The sequence below is a fragment of the Hypomesus transpacificus genome, chromosome 2 (assembly GCF_021917145.1).
Source record: "Hypomesus transpacificus isolate Combined female chromosome 2, fHypTra1, whole genome shotgun sequence".
Taxonomy (NCBI): Eukaryota; Metazoa; Chordata; class Actinopteri; order Osmeriformes; family Osmeridae; genus Hypomesus; species Hypomesus transpacificus.
In genome coordinates this window covers 13,633,766-13,653,331 of record NC_061061.1, presented here as the reverse complement: position 1 = coordinate 13,653,331, position 19,566 = coordinate 13,633,766, and the positions used below count along the sequence as shown (strand labels likewise).

At 41.5% G+C, this 19,566-nt stretch overlaps 4 protein-coding genes across 8 annotated transcripts; 2 read left to right on the top strand and 2 right to left on the bottom strand.

Annotated features, from left to right (window-relative positions):
• The first annotated feature begins 1,064 nt into the window (after positions 1-1,064).
• Positions 1,065-2,996, top strand: LOC124482607 (leucine-rich repeat-containing protein 72). The gene is made up of 9 exons (XM_047043026.1): positions 1,065-1,083; positions 1,185-1,258; positions 1,400-1,469; positions 1,578-1,659; positions 1,751-1,864; positions 2,049-2,138; positions 2,401-2,547; positions 2,632-2,662; positions 2,780-2,996. The coding sequence occupies exons 2-9, from the start codon at positions 1,206-1,208 to the stop codon at positions 2,952-2,954; spliced, it is 762 nt and encodes a 253-aa protein (XP_046898982.1). The 5' UTR covers positions 1,065-1,083; positions 1,185-1,205; the 3' UTR covers positions 2,955-2,996.
• A 217-nt stretch (positions 2,997-3,213) lies between these two features.
• Positions 3,214-7,976, bottom strand: ankmy2a (ankyrin repeat and MYND domain containing 2a). The gene is made up of 10 exons (XM_047029345.1): positions 7,431-7,976; positions 7,006-7,070; positions 6,458-6,596; positions 6,266-6,364; positions 5,680-5,840; positions 5,292-5,506; positions 5,069-5,204; positions 4,534-4,662; positions 4,316-4,445; positions 3,214-3,960 (listed from the first exon to the last, which is right to left on the bottom strand). Exons 1-10 carry the CDS (start codon positions 7,495-7,497, stop codon positions 3,866-3,868), a joined length of 1,236 nt encoding a protein of 411 aa, XP_046885301.1. The 5' UTR covers positions 7,498-7,976; the 3' UTR covers positions 3,214-3,865.
• Positions 7,977-8,080: 104 nt separating this feature from the next.
• On the top strand, positions 8,081-9,858 carry tspan13a (tetraspanin 13a). Its single transcript, XM_047029358.1, has 6 exons — positions 8,081-8,229; positions 8,507-8,674; positions 8,889-8,969; positions 9,218-9,331; positions 9,438-9,548; positions 9,643-9,858. Exons 1-6 carry the CDS (start codon positions 8,167-8,169, stop codon positions 9,715-9,717), a joined length of 612 nt encoding a protein of 203 aa, XP_046885314.1. The 5' UTR covers positions 8,081-8,166; the 3' UTR covers positions 9,718-9,858.
• Positions 9,641-19,444, bottom strand: bag6 (BCL2 associated athanogene 6). Of its 5 annotated transcripts, none has more exons than XM_047029318.1 (25): positions 19,301-19,444; positions 18,682-18,769; positions 18,468-18,585; positions 18,137-18,363; positions 17,985-18,056; positions 17,778-17,900; positions 17,493-17,683; positions 17,274-17,403; positions 16,795-16,998; positions 16,465-16,687; positions 16,159-16,218; positions 15,661-16,001; positions 15,239-15,311; positions 14,814-15,112; positions 14,288-14,597; positions 13,956-14,125; positions 13,763-13,816; positions 13,503-13,605; positions 13,236-13,360; positions 12,876-13,010; positions 12,707-12,763; positions 12,305-12,499; positions 12,029-12,136; positions 11,796-11,942; positions 9,641-11,688 (listed from the first exon to the last, which is right to left on the bottom strand). In XM_047029318.1, the coding sequence occupies exons 2-25, from the start codon at positions 18,760-18,762 to the stop codon at positions 11,593-11,595; spliced, it is 3,642 nt and encodes a 1,213-aa protein (XP_046885274.1). In that variant the 5' UTR covers positions 18,763-18,769; positions 19,301-19,444; the 3' UTR covers positions 9,641-11,592. The 5 variants fall into 5 exon arrangements, with proteins under 5 accessions (XP_046885274.1, XP_046885280.1, XP_046885267.1 ...); XM_047029324.1 differs by having other exon boundaries at positions 18,682-18,766; XM_047029311.1 differs by having other exon boundaries at positions 19,321-19,444.
• Between the last annotated feature and the right edge of the window lie 122 nt (positions 19,445-19,566).

The following is a 19,566-nucleotide window of genomic DNA, read 5'->3' as shown; positions in this document are numbered from 1 at the left end:
AATTTCGGACAGCGTGCGTGGTTGCCTGTCGTAGTGTAGCACATTTACATTTTATTTATATTTCTGTGGGATGTGTCCCCCCCCATATATATTAGGATTACGGACCTGTATAAATTGTTATTTTATTATCAAAAGGATTGATGTCTAACTAGTGACAACATTGAATTAATAGGCCACTTTTACTCGAGATTTATTCTGTTTATTTCGTTTTGAAGTGGTTGGTCCTGCAAACGTCCTGCACATTCTCTAATATTCTGACCTGTTCTTCACCCACATAGGCTACACATTATGGCCAGGTTGGGGTGATAGGATCAATGTCTATATTTGACACTATATTTGGGATATATTTACAAACCCAGATTTGTAAATATATCCCAAAAGTCTTCCAAAGGATAGGCCTATTCGTTGATGTAATGAGAGTTTGTGAGCTAATGCCCATTGGTCTCTACCCTGGACAAATTTTAAACAAAACCTTTATTATCCTAAAGATAAACTAAAATATATGTCAATGATTTCACTTGAAATATATGAAACCCTTTACTTCATCTTGATGAAAAGTAATGGACACCCCAAAATCCAGTTTTATACTGCCGGACTGCACTGTCACTGCACGCCATCTAGTGACAAACCATCCACCGCCAGTTAGTCTAATGGATTTTGTTTGTATTATTTTAAGAATAACAAATCATGTCCCAAACGCATCGAATGTAGGTATTGTAACTCACATCCCATTTATACATTTCGTTTAAAATTAAGAGTAGCCTAGGCTACCTTAAGAGACCACTTCAAGTTGAACCCTTCTGTTCCTCACTCAAAAATGGTGAGGAGAAAAAGAAAAAGGTGCTGTGGTATTAACTTTTCCAGAGCTTTATAGGCTATCTGGACAAAATGTCGGTCTTCTGGACACGGCCATTCATTAGATGCTCTCTATCCTTTCCGGAGAAAAAAGAAAACAACTTGATTCAACTAAAGAATTACAGGCTACAGATTTGTGTCTGTTGTGAAACAAAAAAAGCATAGCTACAGGTGTTATCCTGGCAACAAGCGCGCAAGCGGATCTGGCTATCAGGTGACGATGGACATGTGTGAGGGAGTGCATTTTTCGATCAAATTCATAAGAAATTTCAATATCATTTGATTTCATTTGATTTCACTTTTTTTAGAAACTTTATTTTCTTTTACAGGTTATCGAGAAAGCCCTCCATATGTATGGAATCAAGAGAGATCGACATGTATGTGAACTTTATCTCGCCAAAAGGTAGGCCTATAGAGCGATTTATAAAAGCCTCTAAATCTGAAGCTGTAGCTCACTAAATGTAGACTTCTGAAATACAGTTTTGTTAATACATGTATTATATTGTAAGAATATAAGTGTAAAAGCAACTTTTCTGCTTAACAGAGGGCTCACATATATCCCTGACTTATCAAGATTTCAAACTTTGACATGTTTATGGCTGAACAACAACAAGGTAGTATTACACCCAGTCTGCACTAATTGATTATTATAGGTCATGCTTTCTTAATAAAAGTCACATTACAAAAGGAATATACATCAACGATATATTCCATCCTTTCAGATCAAGGATATACGCTACAAGGGTCTCAACTGTTGCTTGACAGAACTGTACCTACAAAATAATAACATAACATCCATTTCAGGTAATCATTGTGGAGTGTGGGGTACAAATGTACTTTGTGCAAATAGCCTGCTCATCTTTTAGTATTTATTTACAATCTGTCACTTTAACAGGGGCCATGAATCATCTAGCCTGTCTAAGAGTTCTCCTTTTACACATCAACCAGATGAAAAGGCTAGATGAGACAGTGGCAGAGCTGAGGAACATACATCATCTTCATACTGTTAGTAAGTAGAACATATGACATATGAAGATTAATTGAAATCAATGGCCAAAGTGAATATATATATACACACATTAGAATTATATTTTGTAATGTCACTATTGTTAATTCAGGCACAAATAAATGTAAATGCATAGATTTTACAGTTCTTGTAAAAATTTAATAATAACATTAAAGTTGTTTTGCAGCTTTTTTCCTGAATCCTTTTGCACAAGAGCCTGAATATCGTCAATATGTCCTCCATCACTTGCCATCTGTGCAAATACTTGATCGAAGAGGTAGCCTATGCTAACAAATATCTATACATTTTCTATAAAAACTTACACTGGTCACTTATTACAATGTAATGCAGTTAATACAGAGCACAAGTCTGCACCTCTTACCTGAACAAAAATATTTGTTATTCAAAAAGGAACACAAAAATATATGTTTTTAAAGTAGTGTTTTTGGTACTTTGGCATATATTTTACATGCAACAAGTCTTACTAATATACCACAGCCATTGTGCATTTCAGTGTATTAACCTTTCTTTCCCCAAAGTTGTTAAGCAAGAAGAGAGAAATACGTCATTTCAGTTGTTCAACACAGAGCAATATCGTGTCCTCCAGTCTTTGGCCTTTGGCAGACGCATACACACTCCAGCTGCAAAAGAGACAGGAAGTCATGTTAATGGATTTCAACTCAAAGGTTTTACTCAGTGTGCTGTCTTTTTCTTTGTTCAAACATTTGTAAATTATATCACACTTTTCATAATTGGACTTTCATTTGCAGGATCGGATGTTTTGACAAGACATATCAACAGGTGAGAGACTAGACACCATGCAGGCCAACACAATTTCCCCAAAGAATGTGATTTAATAAATTTACAAACTCAACATGTGACATCTGTAAAATTGCAGTGTACTGATATTTTTCTCAGGCTGAAATGCCCATTTGATGACATCGCAGACCCCAGTGTGCGAAGAGCCATGCAGAGGTCCGTCATGCAATTCTCATCTGTGGACTGGAGGTCCTTCCCTACTGCCCAGCAGAGCCAACTAGGAGATTGTACCCAGCCACATATTCCCAACATCCTCAAAATAACATTCAGATGATCCATATCTGTACCTGTTTCATATTATTTATCAACTATACTATGCGACTTCCATCCAGTAATTAGGAATGTATAAGACATTCTGAATCCACATATGAAATATTCTGGTAATTTAAGTGATTAAATGAATCAGTAGTTTTTTTATCTTCATTTTTTGGTTGTTAAATGTGTATGATCATGATTACCACATAGGCAAATATACACTTAGGTGAAAAAAATATAGCACACTAAAATCAAAAGAACACTAAACAATACAGGGTTATGAGGTTATTGTTTATTTAAGTGATTAAACACATCTGTAACAAAGCCCAGTGAGTAGGAGGGCTTGCTAATGTATTACGAGGATGTCTTGGTCAAAACATTATACTTTATGCTACTTTACTACAGAAATATGAGCTCTAATCTGGATGTATTGGTATGCAGAATAGGTATTCATAACATACCAGCTAAAGCATCTTAAGGCATAATTGTACTTTGTAGACAACATATAAATTAAATACACTATGTTTTTCCACTCCTTGCTTAAAACGCTTTCCATTTTGTAGCTACAAAAATCCATTTAGCTTACACAATCATATTCTAAATAGATATTTCACATCAAACAGTATTCAATAAAAAAGTAGAAACTCCACAACCCGTCTTCTTGTGCCAATAATGTTGTGTTGCTTTGGTGACAATGTCAAATATTGGTTAAATAAGGGATTCATCACTCTGATGAGACCAGAGGTTTTTGACTTTGCTTGAACTGTTTCTTCAGGTGTGCTAAATAGGTCTTCAAAACAGTCCTCCCTCTGAGATCAACATGGCATTAACTGGAGTATGGGATATCTGGGTATAGGCATTGTGTTTCTGTAGGTGACATCCTCTAGTTCGGAGCTGGCTGTGGTGGCCTCAGAGCTGAACGTGGTGGCCTCAAAGCTGGGGGTCTGAGGAGGACTCTTCATTATCAGGCTCCACTGAAAGTTCCTGCATGGATCCTGTGGCATCTTCCACAGCTTCACTGTCCTCTGAAAAAATACAACAGCATGATTTAAGATTGATGATAGTACGCACCAATGGTAACAAAGTTCTGAAGTTCCAACGCTGATTAAGTAGATAGTATAAATGGGCCAGCTGAAGGCAAGCATAATGTTGTAATGTCACACGTACAAACAGGTATTATACAGCACTGTGCAGAAGTCTTAGGCACCCAAGAGTTTTTACATGAATATTGTCTAGTGTATTTTGTTTTATTTCAAAATAAATGCATTTTTGCTTAACTTTTCAAACTTTAAGTTAATAATAATTGTGACAAATGCTTTTGCACAGTACTGCATGTACAATATATTTCTTATGTTAACCAAAGATTGCCATTTTCAATACCTTTGCTGCGTTGCTCAATTCGCTTGGCTGACTCTTCCTCATGCTTCTCTCTTTGCTCCTGGAGCTTCTTACAAACCTTCTTATGGGTGAACCAGTGCATTTTCTGACAGGCTTGATCACAGTATATCACCTATTGAATCACCAAAAGCATGCCGGTTTAAAGAAACTGGACCTCAAATAACCTCAAAATACAATTATTGCATAGTGATGGTAACTACCATTTTGCAGATGGAGCATCTCTTCTCAGCACCTTTCTCTCCACAGGTAGTGCAGAATTCTGCATCCATGAATCCAACCTGTCCTGTGATGGCTTGGGTCAGGACTGATATAGCTGTTGGGTCATTGCCCTGTGGAGGAGAGGGACAGATGTTATAAATAAGAATGGTTGAATGTAAAAATGTTTTTTCTTCTCCAAAGAGAAATCCTAAAAATAACTTAAAAAGGTGTACATCAGCCTCTCAGCCCTGATCCTCTAGGACCCCCTGCCCTGCATGTTTTAGATGTTTCCCTGCTCCCAGACGCCTGATTCAAATGAATGAGTCGTTATCAAGGTCAGCAGAAGCCTAATATCGACTCATTCATTTGAATCAGGTGTGTTGGAAGAGGGAAACGTCTTACATCTGCAGAGCAGGGGGTCCCTGAGGACCAGGGTTGAGAAAGGCTGGTGTAGATGTTTGATTTAAGAGGGAGCTTAACTCCAGCTTTATTGCTTTCCCTTCAGTTTGAGTGTTTTAGAAAGGAAGCTCCACTCACTATCTCCACTGGAGCAATACTTCGGACCAGCTGCTGCAGCAGAGTGGCGTCACAGTAGGGGAACTTGCGGATACATTCTCGAACAAACTTTTCCTGGAACACTGGGAAGCCATCACTCTCCCGACCTTTTAATAAGCTAGGAATAGAAAACAAAATGGTTCACGTATACAATTGTGTTCACTTAATGTAGAAACATACCGACATACAACAACCAACAACATACCTTTTGATTAGTCCCTCTAGCTTGTCGTCACGGTCCTTGAGGAAGGAGCCGCACTTGCTGAGCACGCAGCTCACAAAGTGCATCTTCATGGCCAAAACCTCATTCATGTCCTGCTGCTTGACACACTTCTCACAGATGAGTTCCATCACCCGCCGACACTTCTCAAGAGCCTCCACTTCTTGGAGCAGCGGGTTTTCTTTCACCAACATTACCATCTAGAAGGGAGGGAGGACCAGTAATCAGGGTGGGTCATGTGATGCTATTTAAACACCTAGAGGGAGTGAGAATCTTTAACCTGATCAATTAAATAGCCAGCACTATACAGTATCATATTGCACTTGAGGGTTATATTTTCTAAATCATTATCATGTGAGTTAGATATGGTTACCTTAACAGGGCTGAGGTTGGTGCTCATGATAATCTTGTGGAGGGGTCCTGCCAGTTTGTGAGGAAGTTTAGGTTCTTTTTCCAAACCCTGGACTTTGGTGTAGTAATCTAGCCTCGCCCGGGAGAAGAAGTTATTAATCACTGTCACACAGTCATGCTGCCCTGGGAAAGGAACAAACAAAACAATTCTTAATTAAAACGTTGATTACTTAACTGTTTTAGCAGTTTATCATTGACATCCTGATGTGTGTAAATCATCAGCATCGTCTTTTTTATATAGCTTGTCCCATTTCATTTAATATCCAGATTTTTGGTCAGTTTTCTAAATGGATCATAGCATTAAGGCTATGACACACCAAACTGACTGCAACCAGGTTCTGCCAGAGAATTTGTGGTAGTCAGGGAGAACCTTTTCTTCAAAGCAAACCAGTTCTCTATGAACGAAAGGTGTTCTGCCTTATCCGACTCAGCCTGCCAGTGAAAAAACGGCAACAAACCCTGTGATCTTCATGCCATCTCCTTACCTGTGCCAGAACACAAGGTGCATACATGGTCATATAGGCGGAGCATGCAAGCTACACACATACCGACAAATGCTGCCATCTGAGCAGCTGTCCTTCCAACAGAGTTGACCACATCTGTCTCTGCTCCTGCATCCAACATCATCCATATGATGTCAGTCTTCCCTGAGTAATAAAGGAGGAAGAAAACAATACATTCATATGCTTCAAAATATGGGCCAATTCGGTTGCTTGACCAGATCATTATCCCTTAAATACCTGACAGTCCAGCAAACATCAGTGCTGTGTAGCCATGCTCATGTTCATTGCAATTCACGTCAGCGCCATGTTGAAGTAGCAGCTTGCACATGTCTGCTTTGCCTTTGTAAGCAGCATGCATGAGGAGGGTCATCCCATACTATAGCAGAGAAAAATACATAGGCTACTATTATTCAGGAGTTCAAGGACACTGAAGCATAATGGATCATATTCATAAAGTTATAATCCCTTTACGAAATTCGATGTCAGACGCTAGAAATGCATGTCACTCAACAGATTCATTCTATGAGAATGAAATACAAGAAGATAGTAAGTGACAGCCTCCACATTAAGACCTGTGACTCCATGTTTAAGTTCAAAAAATGACTAAATGGCTTTCTTATTGAGTCCCAAAAATCTAAATCAGAATAGGCGTAAGAACTCTATCCTCTAAAGCTGGATATGTCCAGCATTAGCTGGAAGCTAAATATCTTCAAACCATAGAATACTTAATATAAAAATATCGACTAGTATAACTAGTCGAAAATAAGAAATTATATTGTTACTACCTCATCCAAACAATTGACTCGTACATCCTTGGACCCCAATAATCTCGAGGCTTCTTGAACATTTCCTATAAAGAAAATACATTAATAGCATACATTCTAGTTTTGATCATGTTCATGGTTAGTGAACATGTTTTCATGTTCACTAACCATGGATTAGCTGGAGCTACCTTCTACAGTAGCTAGCTAGCTACATATTAAATCTATTGTGGCAATTTGTCCATGTTTATAGCTAGTAATGATCACTCATTATACGCAAAGTAGACAATTTAGATTGTTCCGGTGGATCCTATACTTTGAGTGGATACCTAAATCAACAAACCCAATTATACATGTGCATAATAGCTATCTATAGCTAGCTAGCAAGGCTAACGGTACTAGCTGGATGGGATGTGAAATCTAGCACTGAAGGATCAGTAGATACTCACCTGCAGCAATAACTTGGAATAATTCCTTCTCGGTAGAAGACAGATCTCCCTTCTTTGGAGCTGACATTTTCGTAATACGCTTTCAATAAGTGACTGAAGACAAATAAGAACGACTGTCGACTTAATCACAAAACGACACGTTTGATTACCATACTGTTGCCTAAAAGCTACAGCTAAACCACCGTTTACGCTTAGTTGAGGACTATACCATTTGTAAAGTGACAGAGGGGTGGACATTTGAATAAATAACAATGTATTTAATTTCAATCGATATTTGTTCAAACATTTAACAAAAGGGGTGTACATTCGTTCACAATAAAATATTTGTAAACACGTAATTAAATATCACCGTCAGCGTCACTCAAGCGCCCCTATTCTTTCCATATTTATTGACAGGTCCATGGAGTTATTTGTCAATTTGTCACTATGAAATAGTGTTTTATCATTCTGGTCTTCAGTGAATTAAAGTCACAAACTCCTCAGAAAATGTGTGATGAAAGTTAAACGCCTTTAGAACAGTTAAGTATATGGCCACGAGAGGATGGCATTGTATGGATCATGAGGCATACGCAAAATAAATATTTCCTATTCGGATCAGCCAATCAGGGTGCGAACCATTTCCTTATTGAAGTAGATCTACACACCTGTTGCTGCTTGCAGCTGTGTTTGTTGAGAACATTAAGTTGAAGACAATTGGTCTGACGTGTAAGGCATTTTGTTTGTCGCAGTGAAGACAATGGTGTGTGGTGGTTTTGTATGCATCAAGAATTCCCTCTGCGGTCTCAATATACTGTATGTTGTAAGTAGGCTAATCATTTTTATCTGAAGGATTGTTTCAATATCTGGAAGAATAGTTGGAAGAATAATTGTTTGGCACCGCTCACACAGAAAGGCAAGACAAATCTGATTGGTCTGGAAAGTCCGACGAATCCGATATTTAGATTTCATCCTACACTACAGTAAATTTCGCAGACCTGAATGTCTGACTTGCTGTTTTTATTTTAAAATACAATTCAACGTTATGCATTTATTACTATTTACATATTGACTATGCTCACCGTTTTGGTTCCCCCTAGTTGGTGAGTCTGCTACTGATTGGAGTGGCAGCATGGGGCAAATGGTTTGGCCTAGTGTCTAGTATTCAGGTGGTGGCAGGGGTAATTGGCGTAAGTACCTTCCTGTTGCTGGTCGCCTTTGTAGGACTCTGTGGAGCCCTAAAGCACCATCAGGTCCTGCTCTTCTTTGTATCCTTTGTCACCAGATGGTATTACATTGAGGAGGTCTGTACTGTTACCTTAAATGTACAATTACACTTTCAATATTATATTCTGATAATGTTCATGGATAATGTATAATGTCTGACATTTATTCACAACAAACATCTTAAATGGGATTATAAACTGTGTGGACTTTGTGCTTCAGGATGTCAGTCCTATGTAAACATCCTTGACTACACAGTACATGATCATCTTGTTCATGGTGTTCATTGTACAGTTCTCTGTGTCTGGGGCATGCCTAGCTCTTAATAAAGACCAGCAGGTATGTGGTTTTAATATTCATAATTTACTATTTAGACATTAAGTGATTGTGTACATTGCAACATACTCTGCATCACTGTAAATTGTCTCACATGTCAAGCGGAATCACATGAAGTCAACGTTAGCTTTTGTTCGAGCTGTGTACCCAAATCACAATTTTGTATCGTAGGTGATGCTTATGTCTTCCCTTTACATTACTTTCTTGCCGGATGTAGTTTTTCTTAAAGACCCCATTTCCTCTATTTGCAGGACCGCCTACTGGAGGTGGGATGGAACAACTCTGTGTCCACTCAGAGAGATGTAGAGAAGAACCTGGACTGCTGTGGCTTCTCCAACGTCCCTGTTAATGAAACATGTGCTGCTGTAAGACACACTGCTACAATCCATAACAACTCAACCATGATGCACAGTCCATCGTAAACAAGGCATTTCTGAGACTGTCATTGTCTTTTACTGCCTTACTCTACAGGACTGTGTCCACAACCAATCTTGCAAACCCTGTGGTGACATTATCCAGCAACATGCTCAAGACGTTTTACAATTTGTGGGTGGGATAGGACTTTTTTTCAGTTTTACAGAGGTTAGTAAATACTATAACACAAATCAGACATTGCCACATTGCAGTGAGACTTAACACTTAAGCAGCACATTTTTGTTTTTAAATCTCATTTCAGGTCTTGGGGTTATGTCTAACCCACAGATATAGGAATCTGAAGGATCCTCGATCACACCCCGGGGCTTTTCTGTAACTTTTCCTACTCCCAACCCAACATTGCACTGTTGAGGTATTTATTCATTATATTGAAATGTTCTTGTCATTGTAAATGTAATGTCTATGTATTAATAATGTCAGTGATCAAGATTCATTATAAATTAGCCTTATGATGTCATCTTGGTGTTTTCCTTGAAAAAGCAAACTCTTGACATTTTAATTTGACTAACATTGAGTGGTATTGACACACCAACTTGGCACACCATATGCAAACAGAAAGACAGAACCGTATTTCCTGGTTAGTTGTGAAGTGTGTTTCCGAACCTTATACTGTCTGGGCACACACTAGACAGTGCTTTGTTTCAGATTACAGGATGTGTAATTTTAAATATCCCAATTATGGAGATTCTGCAAATCTGTCAAAGTTGAGGCAGTGTAGATGCCTACAATGCACAGTCATTGTGCAATCAAGTGTTCCTTTCTGAAGTGTAATATGACACAGTGCAGTGTCAGTTGATACACAAGCCATGCCCATGTTCCTGCAATTCAAACCGGATTCTGACCAGGAACTGTTCTCCCTCAGCATAATTCTGCCAAACTTGTTCATCAAGCCCCTTTTTGCCACAGAATCAATGAACCATTAAAGAATGTCTATCGGAGAACTTGTGATCATGCAAGAATAATGACACATTTTTTATGTAATCTTTTTGTCTTAACATGTTCTTGTTTAGAACCTAAAGAAACACCTTATGTAGATAAGAACATGTTATTTTTATTATAAAGCTAGCAGTTATAAAGTTGAGAATTTTACACAAGGGATCTTGTTTTCAACATGTACTAGAGTATGGCTACTGTATACACTGACTTCAAGATGTGTGATCAGTGTCAATGGGCTTATTCTTTGATGAGGGTACGCTTTAGATGTGATAACGTATACAGAAAAAAAAAATGTGTTGAAGCAAAATGTTTAAATTCTGAATTTGCCATGATGTATTAGAGGACAAACTCTACATAACCAGCTCTAAGCGGTGATGGTTGTGGGGGAGCTAGACAAAGTGGAGATTAACATGACAGGTAAGGAATGCATCAAAACAAAAATCTCTTCCTCCTTTCAACTACCATCTGGAAATAATTATTTAATTTACTGAAAAGGTGAAGTTATATTTTACAAGATAGCTTGAAATATTAGATTGTTTGTTCAGAAGTTACTTTAAGTGTTAGTAATAGAGTATTAAATATTTAATCAAAAACATTGCAACACCATTCTTGATTACATTGATTTTGGCATCAGTAAATCAATCTAGAACAGTTTCACAAAAGCCTACGCTCTGCTGAAACTGAACATTGACATCACACAGACCAGCTTTCATTCTCATGTCGTATCTTAAAATGTTAACAGCAAATCACTGTAATGTCCTGATGGTTGGGCTACTACATTATCAGCCTCTTTGCTCTATATCTCACAAAGTACTCCAGTACACATGTGTAATTAGTGCTTTATTAAGCACACAACATATCTACTAAACAGCAGTTTCACCCCATCAAAGTAAACTCTTTAAATAAAACATTTAGATCACAAGAGAACAGCAAAAAACACTGAAAACAAAAGATTGAGGCAAAACGTATTTGTGGGTGTATAATGTCTGCTCAAATATGGACACTTTTTTAAGGGAAAGGGAAAATAACAGAACAAAGCAAAACAATAAATATAAATGTGGGTGAGGGGGGCGGCGATAATGATAGAAGGTTGGAGGGATTTAGTCAAACAAGATGTTACTCTTTATTCCTAAAAAGTTATGAGGATAATTTGGTAGACATGAAACTGCAAGACATTGAGATACAGACTCAAAAACAGATGGCAGCATGTACATAGGTTGATAATTGTTGGTTCCAATAAACCATTAAGGTAAAATTAGGAATCTGATGAGAAGGCTCTGTGTGCGTTGGGGAACTGTTGATGGGTGAAGTCAGGGTCTTCCCTCACGCGCTTCTTAATGTCAGCCTTCACCTGGACAAGGACAAATGTGGTGTTGAGATCATTCACTCTACAAATCAAAACACAACACGAGTAACAATCAGCCTTAGCTGACTAAACGTGATCATCACTGGATGTACCTGTTCTGCATAGGCTTCCTGGAGCTCCTCGCTCTCCAGCTCCTCCTGGAGCGTGTCTGAAGGAGTGACTGGTTTGACTCCTGCCGTCTTCGCTGCCCGACTGACAGCATCAGAGAGGGAGAGGAGGGCCCCATCCCCTTGTCCCGTCTGAAATGTATCCAGGCAAGACATAAACACCATTTCCAATACCCACTACATGGTTCGTGGGTCAAAGTTCACCGTATCAGCTTTACCTTTCTGCGTTTGGCTGGCATTCCATGCAAATAGGCGTCTGACATGGGCGGTTGGGTCTTCATCTTCCTCTGGGTGATCAGGTCATGTCTGATGATGGGCACCCACTCCTGAGATGCAGACACAGGACCATAATATAAATTGGGCTCATGTGAAGAGATACCCACTGAATTGCTGCACTGAACTGGCATATACTGATTACAGGGAGCAACAGGAATTGTGAATACATGGCTATTGAAAACGTAAACAGCATATGGACAGAGAAAATGTGTTTTTACAGGAGGAACAGTCACTGCCCAGGCCTCAGAATCTCGAACAGGCTCCTCATCAACTGCCTCTGCCGCCATGGTGCTACGCAACGGGACAGAACCCTCGGTTGGTCCGCTTTCTCTTGCCGACGCCCTTGTATCCCACGATGATGACATGGCTTCCTCAGCTGTGGTGGCGGGGACTGGGGAGAGGGTGTCCTCCATCTTCAGTTAAGAGAGACGGTACATTTAATAGAACTGAAGGCCAGAGGGAAAAGTACGTGTAACTTGTGTGTAACTAAACTTTACAATCTCAAGCCTTGACCATAGGGGCTTAGTTAAAAAAAAAAAAAAAAAAACTCCAACAACTTGTTTTGGAGTTTAGTCACACTTTAAGGATTTGATTTTGGTGTACAAAAAAACAAAACCAACTTTAATGTTCTTGTCTTGTTCAGGCTCATGTGTTCCACATGCAGTCGGCTCCTCCCTCTGTAAAACAATATCATACTGCGTTATATTAATATCAATGTGTGGTGTCGTGAAATGCGCTCTGGTGTTGCATCGATACCAGATATATGGTAGTGTAGTGTGCGGGTGTTACCGGAGTGTGGACCACATAGTGCAGGATCTGGTCCTCTGTGATAGGCATATGCTCCAGAATAACCTGAAGCCTCATGGTCATCATACTAGTCATCCAGTTCACCAGGCTGGGACTCATGTCAGCGGACATCCTCCTCTGAAACAGCAGAATAAACCATCACAATCATCTTTCTATGTATTCCTCCTAATCAACTGGATCATATATGGATCATTGAATTAAACCTTATTCTTAACTCATTCACAATATAAAAGACATTCGATGAGGCCTGGGAGTGGTGATCATCGATCGACGGGTACGTAAAAGCAGTTGAGCGTAAGCCATTTGAAAAATGTAGTGTAGTATCTGTATGTGTGTACTGACTATGCGGTGGTTGATGACCGTAGTTAGAGCGCTCTGCTCTCCCCTCAGACAGTACAGGTTGAGTGCCAGACACTCAAACAAACCCTGGTTACACATCTGTAGCAGATGAGGCCCAAACGACTGGTCTGTCAGGACACAACAGAAACACAGATGCTCACACTCTCCCTCTCACACACACAAACACAATAATAAATCAAACAAGCTAATTAGCACGTATAGCTACTTCACGTACAAATGAGGTAAGGCTATACTCTGTCATGAGGTCACCTGTGCAGCGGAGTATGTGTGTGGCGATGCGAGAGAGCTGCTGCCGGAAGAAGGACATGTTGCTCTGCGTGACATCAACACCTTCCAACACCGCCACTGAGGACTGAGAGAGAAAAAATTAGGCTTCTTGATGGTTCTTGAATATTTATACTTAAATATTTGTTTTGGAAATTACTTTGTCCTGGAGTTGTAGTTTACAACAGTAGTTTGTAGAGTGGAATGAATGTTCCATAGGTCCTATCGGATCCTGCAGTACTTACAAAGCTTTCCGTGATAGTCTCCTCAAGTTCATTGACAAGGTCTTCAGCAGCAGCCTTGGGTCAAATGACAAACAGAAAATGAAAGCAAGCGGGAGACATATGTACATTATTATAAAAAATGCTAGCGATCATAAAAATATGTAGGAGTGGAGTAAGGACTGAAGAGAGTGGACCTCTCCAGTATTATACTGACAGTTATGTTCTGGTCGGTGGGCTCTCTGCCATTGAGGTAGTTCTGGGTGAAGAACTGGGACAGCTGGGGCCGGATACGACTCAAAGGCTGGTGCTGGCCGTGGAGCAGAAGCACCAGGTCAGACATGGAGAAGGTCTGACATACCAAGGTCAGCAGCTCCCCGAAGAAACCTGGGAGAGGGAAAGTGAGAGCGAACGAGGAGAGAGACGGCGAGAGAGTCGGTATAATTACATGGGCACTGCATATTTATGTAAATATCATGAATTATGTGATGTAATGGAGAATCCGGCCAAAAAAGACAGTGCTCATGGAAAACAATCAAATGGGTTTACCATTGGGCTCGTCTGGGCTAATAAAGATGTTGGTAGTATGGGAGAGTCTCTGCATGAACTGGGCAATGCTTTCTGTGCCGCTCTGGGCCTGGCCGAGGGAACCCATCATAGTGGAAAGGACCCCCTGAACAATGCCAGTGAACAGCTCCGGATTAAGGTTCTCCCCAGCCAGGCCGCTAGTCCCATTCCCTGAGGGAGGGTTGGGGGCGGGGCCCTGGGGGGCGGGGCCCTGAGAAGTGCCTCCAGCAGGAGGGGCTGTGGGTGTTGCAGGGAAGGTAGGGGAAGGGCCTTGGAAACCTGGCTGGGAGGCCTGGAAGAAAGAAGTCAGGACCACACAGCAAATGAGTTAGTTAATTAGAATAGTTAATTACACACCCTACAACAGTGGTGGGACCAAATGAAATTGTTATTTTTGACAAGCTGTCCAACCAGGTGAACTAAAACTCTGCAATCTACAAATTATATTCCCTCATATTTACACTCACAGCCATGCTTAGAAACCCCAATTTGAGATTGGCCCACCAACCTGCTGCATGAAGTCAGACACTCCTTGGATGAAGGCAGGCACCCCAGGCATGGTCACAGTGATGGAGGGGGCACCCCCAGTACCCATGGCCTCAGCACTGCCGCCCACTCCACTCAGGAGAGAGCTCAGCAGCTGGCCCAGGTCAGGAGGGATACCTTGGGGCTGGGTAGGGGTGGTTTCTGGCTGACCTGGGGCAGCAGCAGTACCAGGAGGTGGGGTTGTATTGGGCATGGGGCCAGAAGGAGAGAAGGAAGAAGAGCTGAAGGTGTGTGAAGAAGAGGAGGTGGCAGTCTGTCCAGCTGTAAGGAGAAACAATGGAAAATGAACAGTGCTTTAAAAGGCATTCATACTAAGGCTTTATTGGTAATAAAATTAATTCAGGGCTACACAGTGTTTATTGTAGTGCTAAACCTTTAGATTGTTACCTGTCTGGCTTGGCATGAGAAGCTGTCCCACCATCCCACTAATCATTTGATTGAGGGCAGCAGGAGGGAAGGGCTGGAGATAAAGGTATGGACAAAGTTTTACTTTCTTAAAAGAATACCTTATTTCTTCTTCTTTTGAGTTCATTCAATAGTGATGCGACATATTTTCACTTATAAAATCCCAAGATCATCCTGGAAAGGTCTGAGGATTAAAAGGAGGATGGAGTCAGATCCCATCTCTCCCAGTAAAGTTTTCTTAACTTAAGTCAAGTTCTACAGCTATGATGCGGCTCTCAGCCATTTCACACATATCTGCATTACACATTACCATATACGTCACAAACTAATGTCAGTTGAGGTTGAAGCTGAAATAGGAAGTTAGACAAAAACACAGTATGTATCTCTACAAATAGAACGCTTACTTGTCCTGGCTGCTGGCCTGGCATGGGCGCTCTTAAATTTGTGCCAACGTTAGCAGTAGGCCCCCTGGTGGTGAACGCGGGCGCTGCCATCATGCCTGGAGCAAAAGCTGGACGTGTAAAGACCACCCTGGCCTGTGAGGCGTTGGGGGGTGGAGGAGGTGGAGCGGTGGGGGTTGTGGTATGGGTGTTGGGGCCAGAGGGGGTGGCAGAAGAGGTGGCGGTAGAGCCGGAACCAGAAGGGGTGGGCTGGGCAGTTGGCACGGCACCAGCGGTTGCCATAGCAGCAGCATACTGGCCCATCTGCTGCATGATGGAACGCATGAAGTCTGGGGGGAGGGCACCTGGAGGTAAAGGCGAGAGATTACCTTTAGTTTCGTAGGGAGACCAGGGCCATTATCGGCTATAACTAGCCAGTCACATGTTGTAGTAAAAGTCTTTCCATCCACAGCTGTTAAGAGTCACCAGAAAGTAGACATGACTATGTTGAAAAATTCTCACCAGCCTGTCCCATACCAGCTGGGTTCTGCAGTCCTGCTGCCTGAGGGTTACTGCCACCGTCTGCACAAAAAGAACAAGACACATTTCAGCATGAACCGTTTTGGATTGTATCGCTTTCTTTACACTGATAAAAATACAAAGTACTGTTCAAACGTGTCTATTTGACTAGTTCCAGTCACGCCCATTTCAAGACCAAATCAGCTTTTCTGACATGACAAAATCATTGACATGCAACACAGGCTATGCCAACACTTGAACACACACTGGGGGTAGCATTCCATCAGTTGGGGGAAGTGGACAACACACCGTCCGCGTTCATCTGCATCATGACCACCGGTACTGCCTGGTGGCTGATCCTGATGACCCGTGGGCCAGGCTGACCCTGGCCTGCCTGCTGATTATACAGGGGAGGCTGTGAGGGGAAGGTCTGTCCCTGACCTGCCTGTTCCGACTGGCTGGTGGGTTGAGCCTGTCCCTCGCTGGCTGGCCTTCCATTGGCTGCCATGGTTACTGTGGCTCCCAAGTTCATCTGCGGGCCATTTTGATATTGCTGAGTAAACACTTGAAGCGAATGAAACTGAACGGCATGCTATGTGGACATTGGTGTCACAATGTCCACAGCTCTGTATAACTTACATGTAGTGGGATGTGTTGGTGGTTCATAGCCCCTGGAAGTATGACTGGAGAGGTGTAATGGGACATGGACCGAACTACGTGCAGGTGCCGGGGGGTAGGGCTGAGGAGGTTGCAGCGAAGGTCACTCAAAGCAACCAGGGCATTTCCCAGGAGGCGCAGGGACTCCCCCACGAGGTTCAGAATGCGCTGGTCCTCTTCTCTCTCCTGTGTTATAATAAACAGAATGCGTAGGTCGTCTTCTCTCTCTCCTGTGCTTTATCTCCAGTGTTATAATAAACATGTTATCAAACTTCTATTCAATATATTACTTTAGGAGGAAATGCACAATGAATTGAATGGAACAAAGAACACTTCATGAGCAACATGCATTTTCCACCCATTGCACCATTGGACCGTTTGTGAAAACAGCATTCCTACTTATTGGTACATGCTAGCTGTGTAGACAACTTTGGCAGTATGTATGAAAGAGACGGGCTTACAGTGTTGGCATATTCTGTGGTTGTGGCAGTCTCGAAGATGGAATGGGCTCTCTGGATGAACGGCTGTAACCTCTCCTCCACCCTCCTAAGCTCCGACAAGATCTCCACAAGCTCTACTGGGCTGGGGTGACTGGGGGAAAGAATATCAAATTAAAAATCCCTTTAAAAAAATAACCGTCTCTGTAAGCATGAAAACCACCAAAGGGATTCTTTACTCACTTTGGACCAGTTGGGGGCAGCGGTCCCTCAGTTTGAGTCGAAGAGGAAGATGGAGGGGGGTCAGATGGAAGAGGGGAGGTGTCCATGGGCTGGGTTGAGGGAGAGGGAGTAGAGGTGGAAGAGGAGGGCGGTGGAGCAGCAGCAGAATCAGCAGCTGACGCCGGTTGAGATGAGTTGTCACTTGCCTGTCCCTAAAATGAGACATTATGGCAAAGGATTTTGCTCAATACACATTGGCATAAGGTGTTGTGGTTTGGTGGTTAAGTCTGTAAGGTAGAGCCAAACCTCCATTCTTTGGATCAGCACATTAGTGTCCCTCAGGAGATTTTCTGCCAATAAAAGCCTTAGTCTGGGCTCACTCTGCACGGATTGGTCCATATCGATGTGTACATTCATAGATCCATTGTTCTATGATTGTGAAACAAGGAACACGTAAATGCATTGTTTAATATAATAAACTAAAAATACTGAATAAATCACAGTAGTTCTTACCCCAGTGCTGGTTGTGACTCTAGCATTCCTAGCATTTTCACCCAGGCCTGGAATCATCTGCTGGACCGACATCTAGAATGCAAAAGTTGGAGGCTATGTATAAGCAATTCCCATCTATACCAGGTACACAGCAGCATCAGAATTAGCTTCACCTGTATCTGTTGAGGATCCATTAGGTTCACCGGGAGGTTGAAGGTTCCCAGCATGACATAACTGTTGGCATTGCGGTCGTGTGGAGGCACTTGGGAGGATCCCTGGGAGGTGGAGGAGTTGGGGGATGACAGACCAGCGTCAGTTGATCCTGAGCTGCCCCCTGAGCCTGGCTGGGAGGGTGGAGGGGGGGCCCGTTCAACCAGGTGGATCACTTTATCACCCACATCTGTTTAGAGAAAAATAGGGACAGTTAGTTATGCGTCATCAGTCAAGAGTGTACTTGAAGCCTAATGCTTTGTTTTAACAGAAACCTTGACATTAGATACGTACTGTACTCTGTAAGTGTCCTCTCATCTTGTAGAACTCTACCCTGGTAGATCAGCCTCTGTTTATCCACAGGAATTCCCACTGAAGGTGCAATGTGCTCCTTGAAGTCTTTGACAGTCAACTGAATAACATGAATGGTTAGGTCAGTTAATATGGCTTATCGCTGAGGACTGCTGTTTAAAGAGGAAAATTACAATACAAAATAGGGGAAACTTACCTGGCTACCAACAGTATAACTTCTGCTCTGGGAATCCAAGGTTTTGACTGTCACCTCTATATCAACATTTGATTCCTCCATTGTTCTTCTTCGTTACAGACAAAGAATACAAAAATAAATACTGTCCAAGATCGTATAGTAATCAAAGATCAGCGTATTCAAGTATTAACAGATTATTTGTAGTGAAGTAATAGAAATGGCTGCCCGAAGAGGTCTAATCGACGTTATCCTGTTTCCAGCTAGTCAACAGAAACATACACAGTTCTGTATTAGCTAGCTAGCTAGGCTACAGTTAGCTAGTTACCTGCCTGGCAAGAAAGACAAGGCCTGGTTAGTACGTTACGTTAGACAGAAACTGAAAACATTCATTAAAAAAAATGAAGGCAAAAGTAACGACGGCACCCAAACACACTAAATAATACAACTGTTGTGGTTACACGGTATATAGTCTAATCACTGATCACTGGTCAAAATAACGAGATTATGATAACTCAAGCTGAAGAGAAAACATTCCACCATGTTTTAGCGAGCTTGTAGGTAGCTAGCCTAGCTAACTTTAGATTATCTATCGAATGCTATATTTTAGTACTAACTAGCCAGCCGTATTATTATTACCCACCAACGTTAGATATGTCCTACCTTTCGGTCTTATTTAAATGCGTGAGTGTATATACTGACACAGTCGTGTAACACTTCAAACTACTGCAATGTTATCCTCAAAGCAACTGAAGCTTAGTGATGATCATGGGTGATTCGCGAAAGATTCGTTTTTTATGACATGGGAGTCATGATTCACCCTCCGAATGAGTGATTCGTTCATGTGCCTGCTTCTTAGCAGTGCTTGGCTTGTGAACGAACGAGCTTAGACAAATCGTTCAAAGGAGT

Coding starts and splice junctions, on each gene's coding strand:
- LOC124482607 (XM_047043026.1), top strand. CDS start 1,206: ATGTATGGAATCAAGAGAGATCGACATGTATGTGAACTTTATCTCGCC. Junction 1,470..1,577: donor TATGGCTGAACAACAACAAG/GTAGTATTACAC, acceptor CCATCCTTTCAG/ATCAAGGATATACGCTACAA. Junction 2,139..2,400: donor GCAAATACTTGATCGAAGAG/GTAGCCTATGCT, acceptor CTTTCCCCAAAG/TTGTTAAGCAAGAAGAGAGA.
- ankmy2a (XM_047029345.1), bottom strand. CDS start 7,497: ATGTCAGCTCCAAAGAAGGGAGATCTGTCTTCTACCGAGAAGGAATTA. Junction 5,841..6,265: donor TCAGATGGCAGCATTTGTCG/GTATGTGTGTAG, acceptor TTCCTTTCCCAG/GGCAGCATGACTGTGTGACA. Junction 5,205..5,291: donor CTAGAGGGACTAATCAAAAG/GTATGTTGTTGG, acceptor TTCTATTCCTAG/CTTATTAAAAGGTCGGGAGA.
- tspan13a (XM_047029358.1), top strand. CDS start 8,167: ATGGTGTGTGGTGGTTTTGTATGCATCAAGAATTCCCTCTGCGGTCTC. Junction 9,332..9,437: donor TTAATGAAACATGTGCTGCT/GTAAGACACACT, acceptor CTTACTCTACAG/GACTGTGTCCACAACCAATC. Junction 9,549..9,642: donor TTTTTTTCAGTTTTACAGAG/GTTAGTAAATAC, acceptor ATCTCATTTCAG/GTCTTGGGGTTATGTCTAAC.
- bag6 (XM_047029318.1), bottom strand. CDS start 18,762: ATGGAGGAATCAAATGTTGATATAGAGGTGACAGTCAAAACCTTGGAT. Junction 16,688..16,794: donor ACCAACACATCCCACTACAT/GTAAGTTATACA, acceptor AATGGCCCGCAG/ATGAACTTGGGAGCCACAGT. Junction 12,500..12,706: donor AACAAGACAAGAACATTAAA/GTTGGTTTTGTT, acceptor TCTTAACTGAAG/ATGGAGGACACCCTCTCCCC.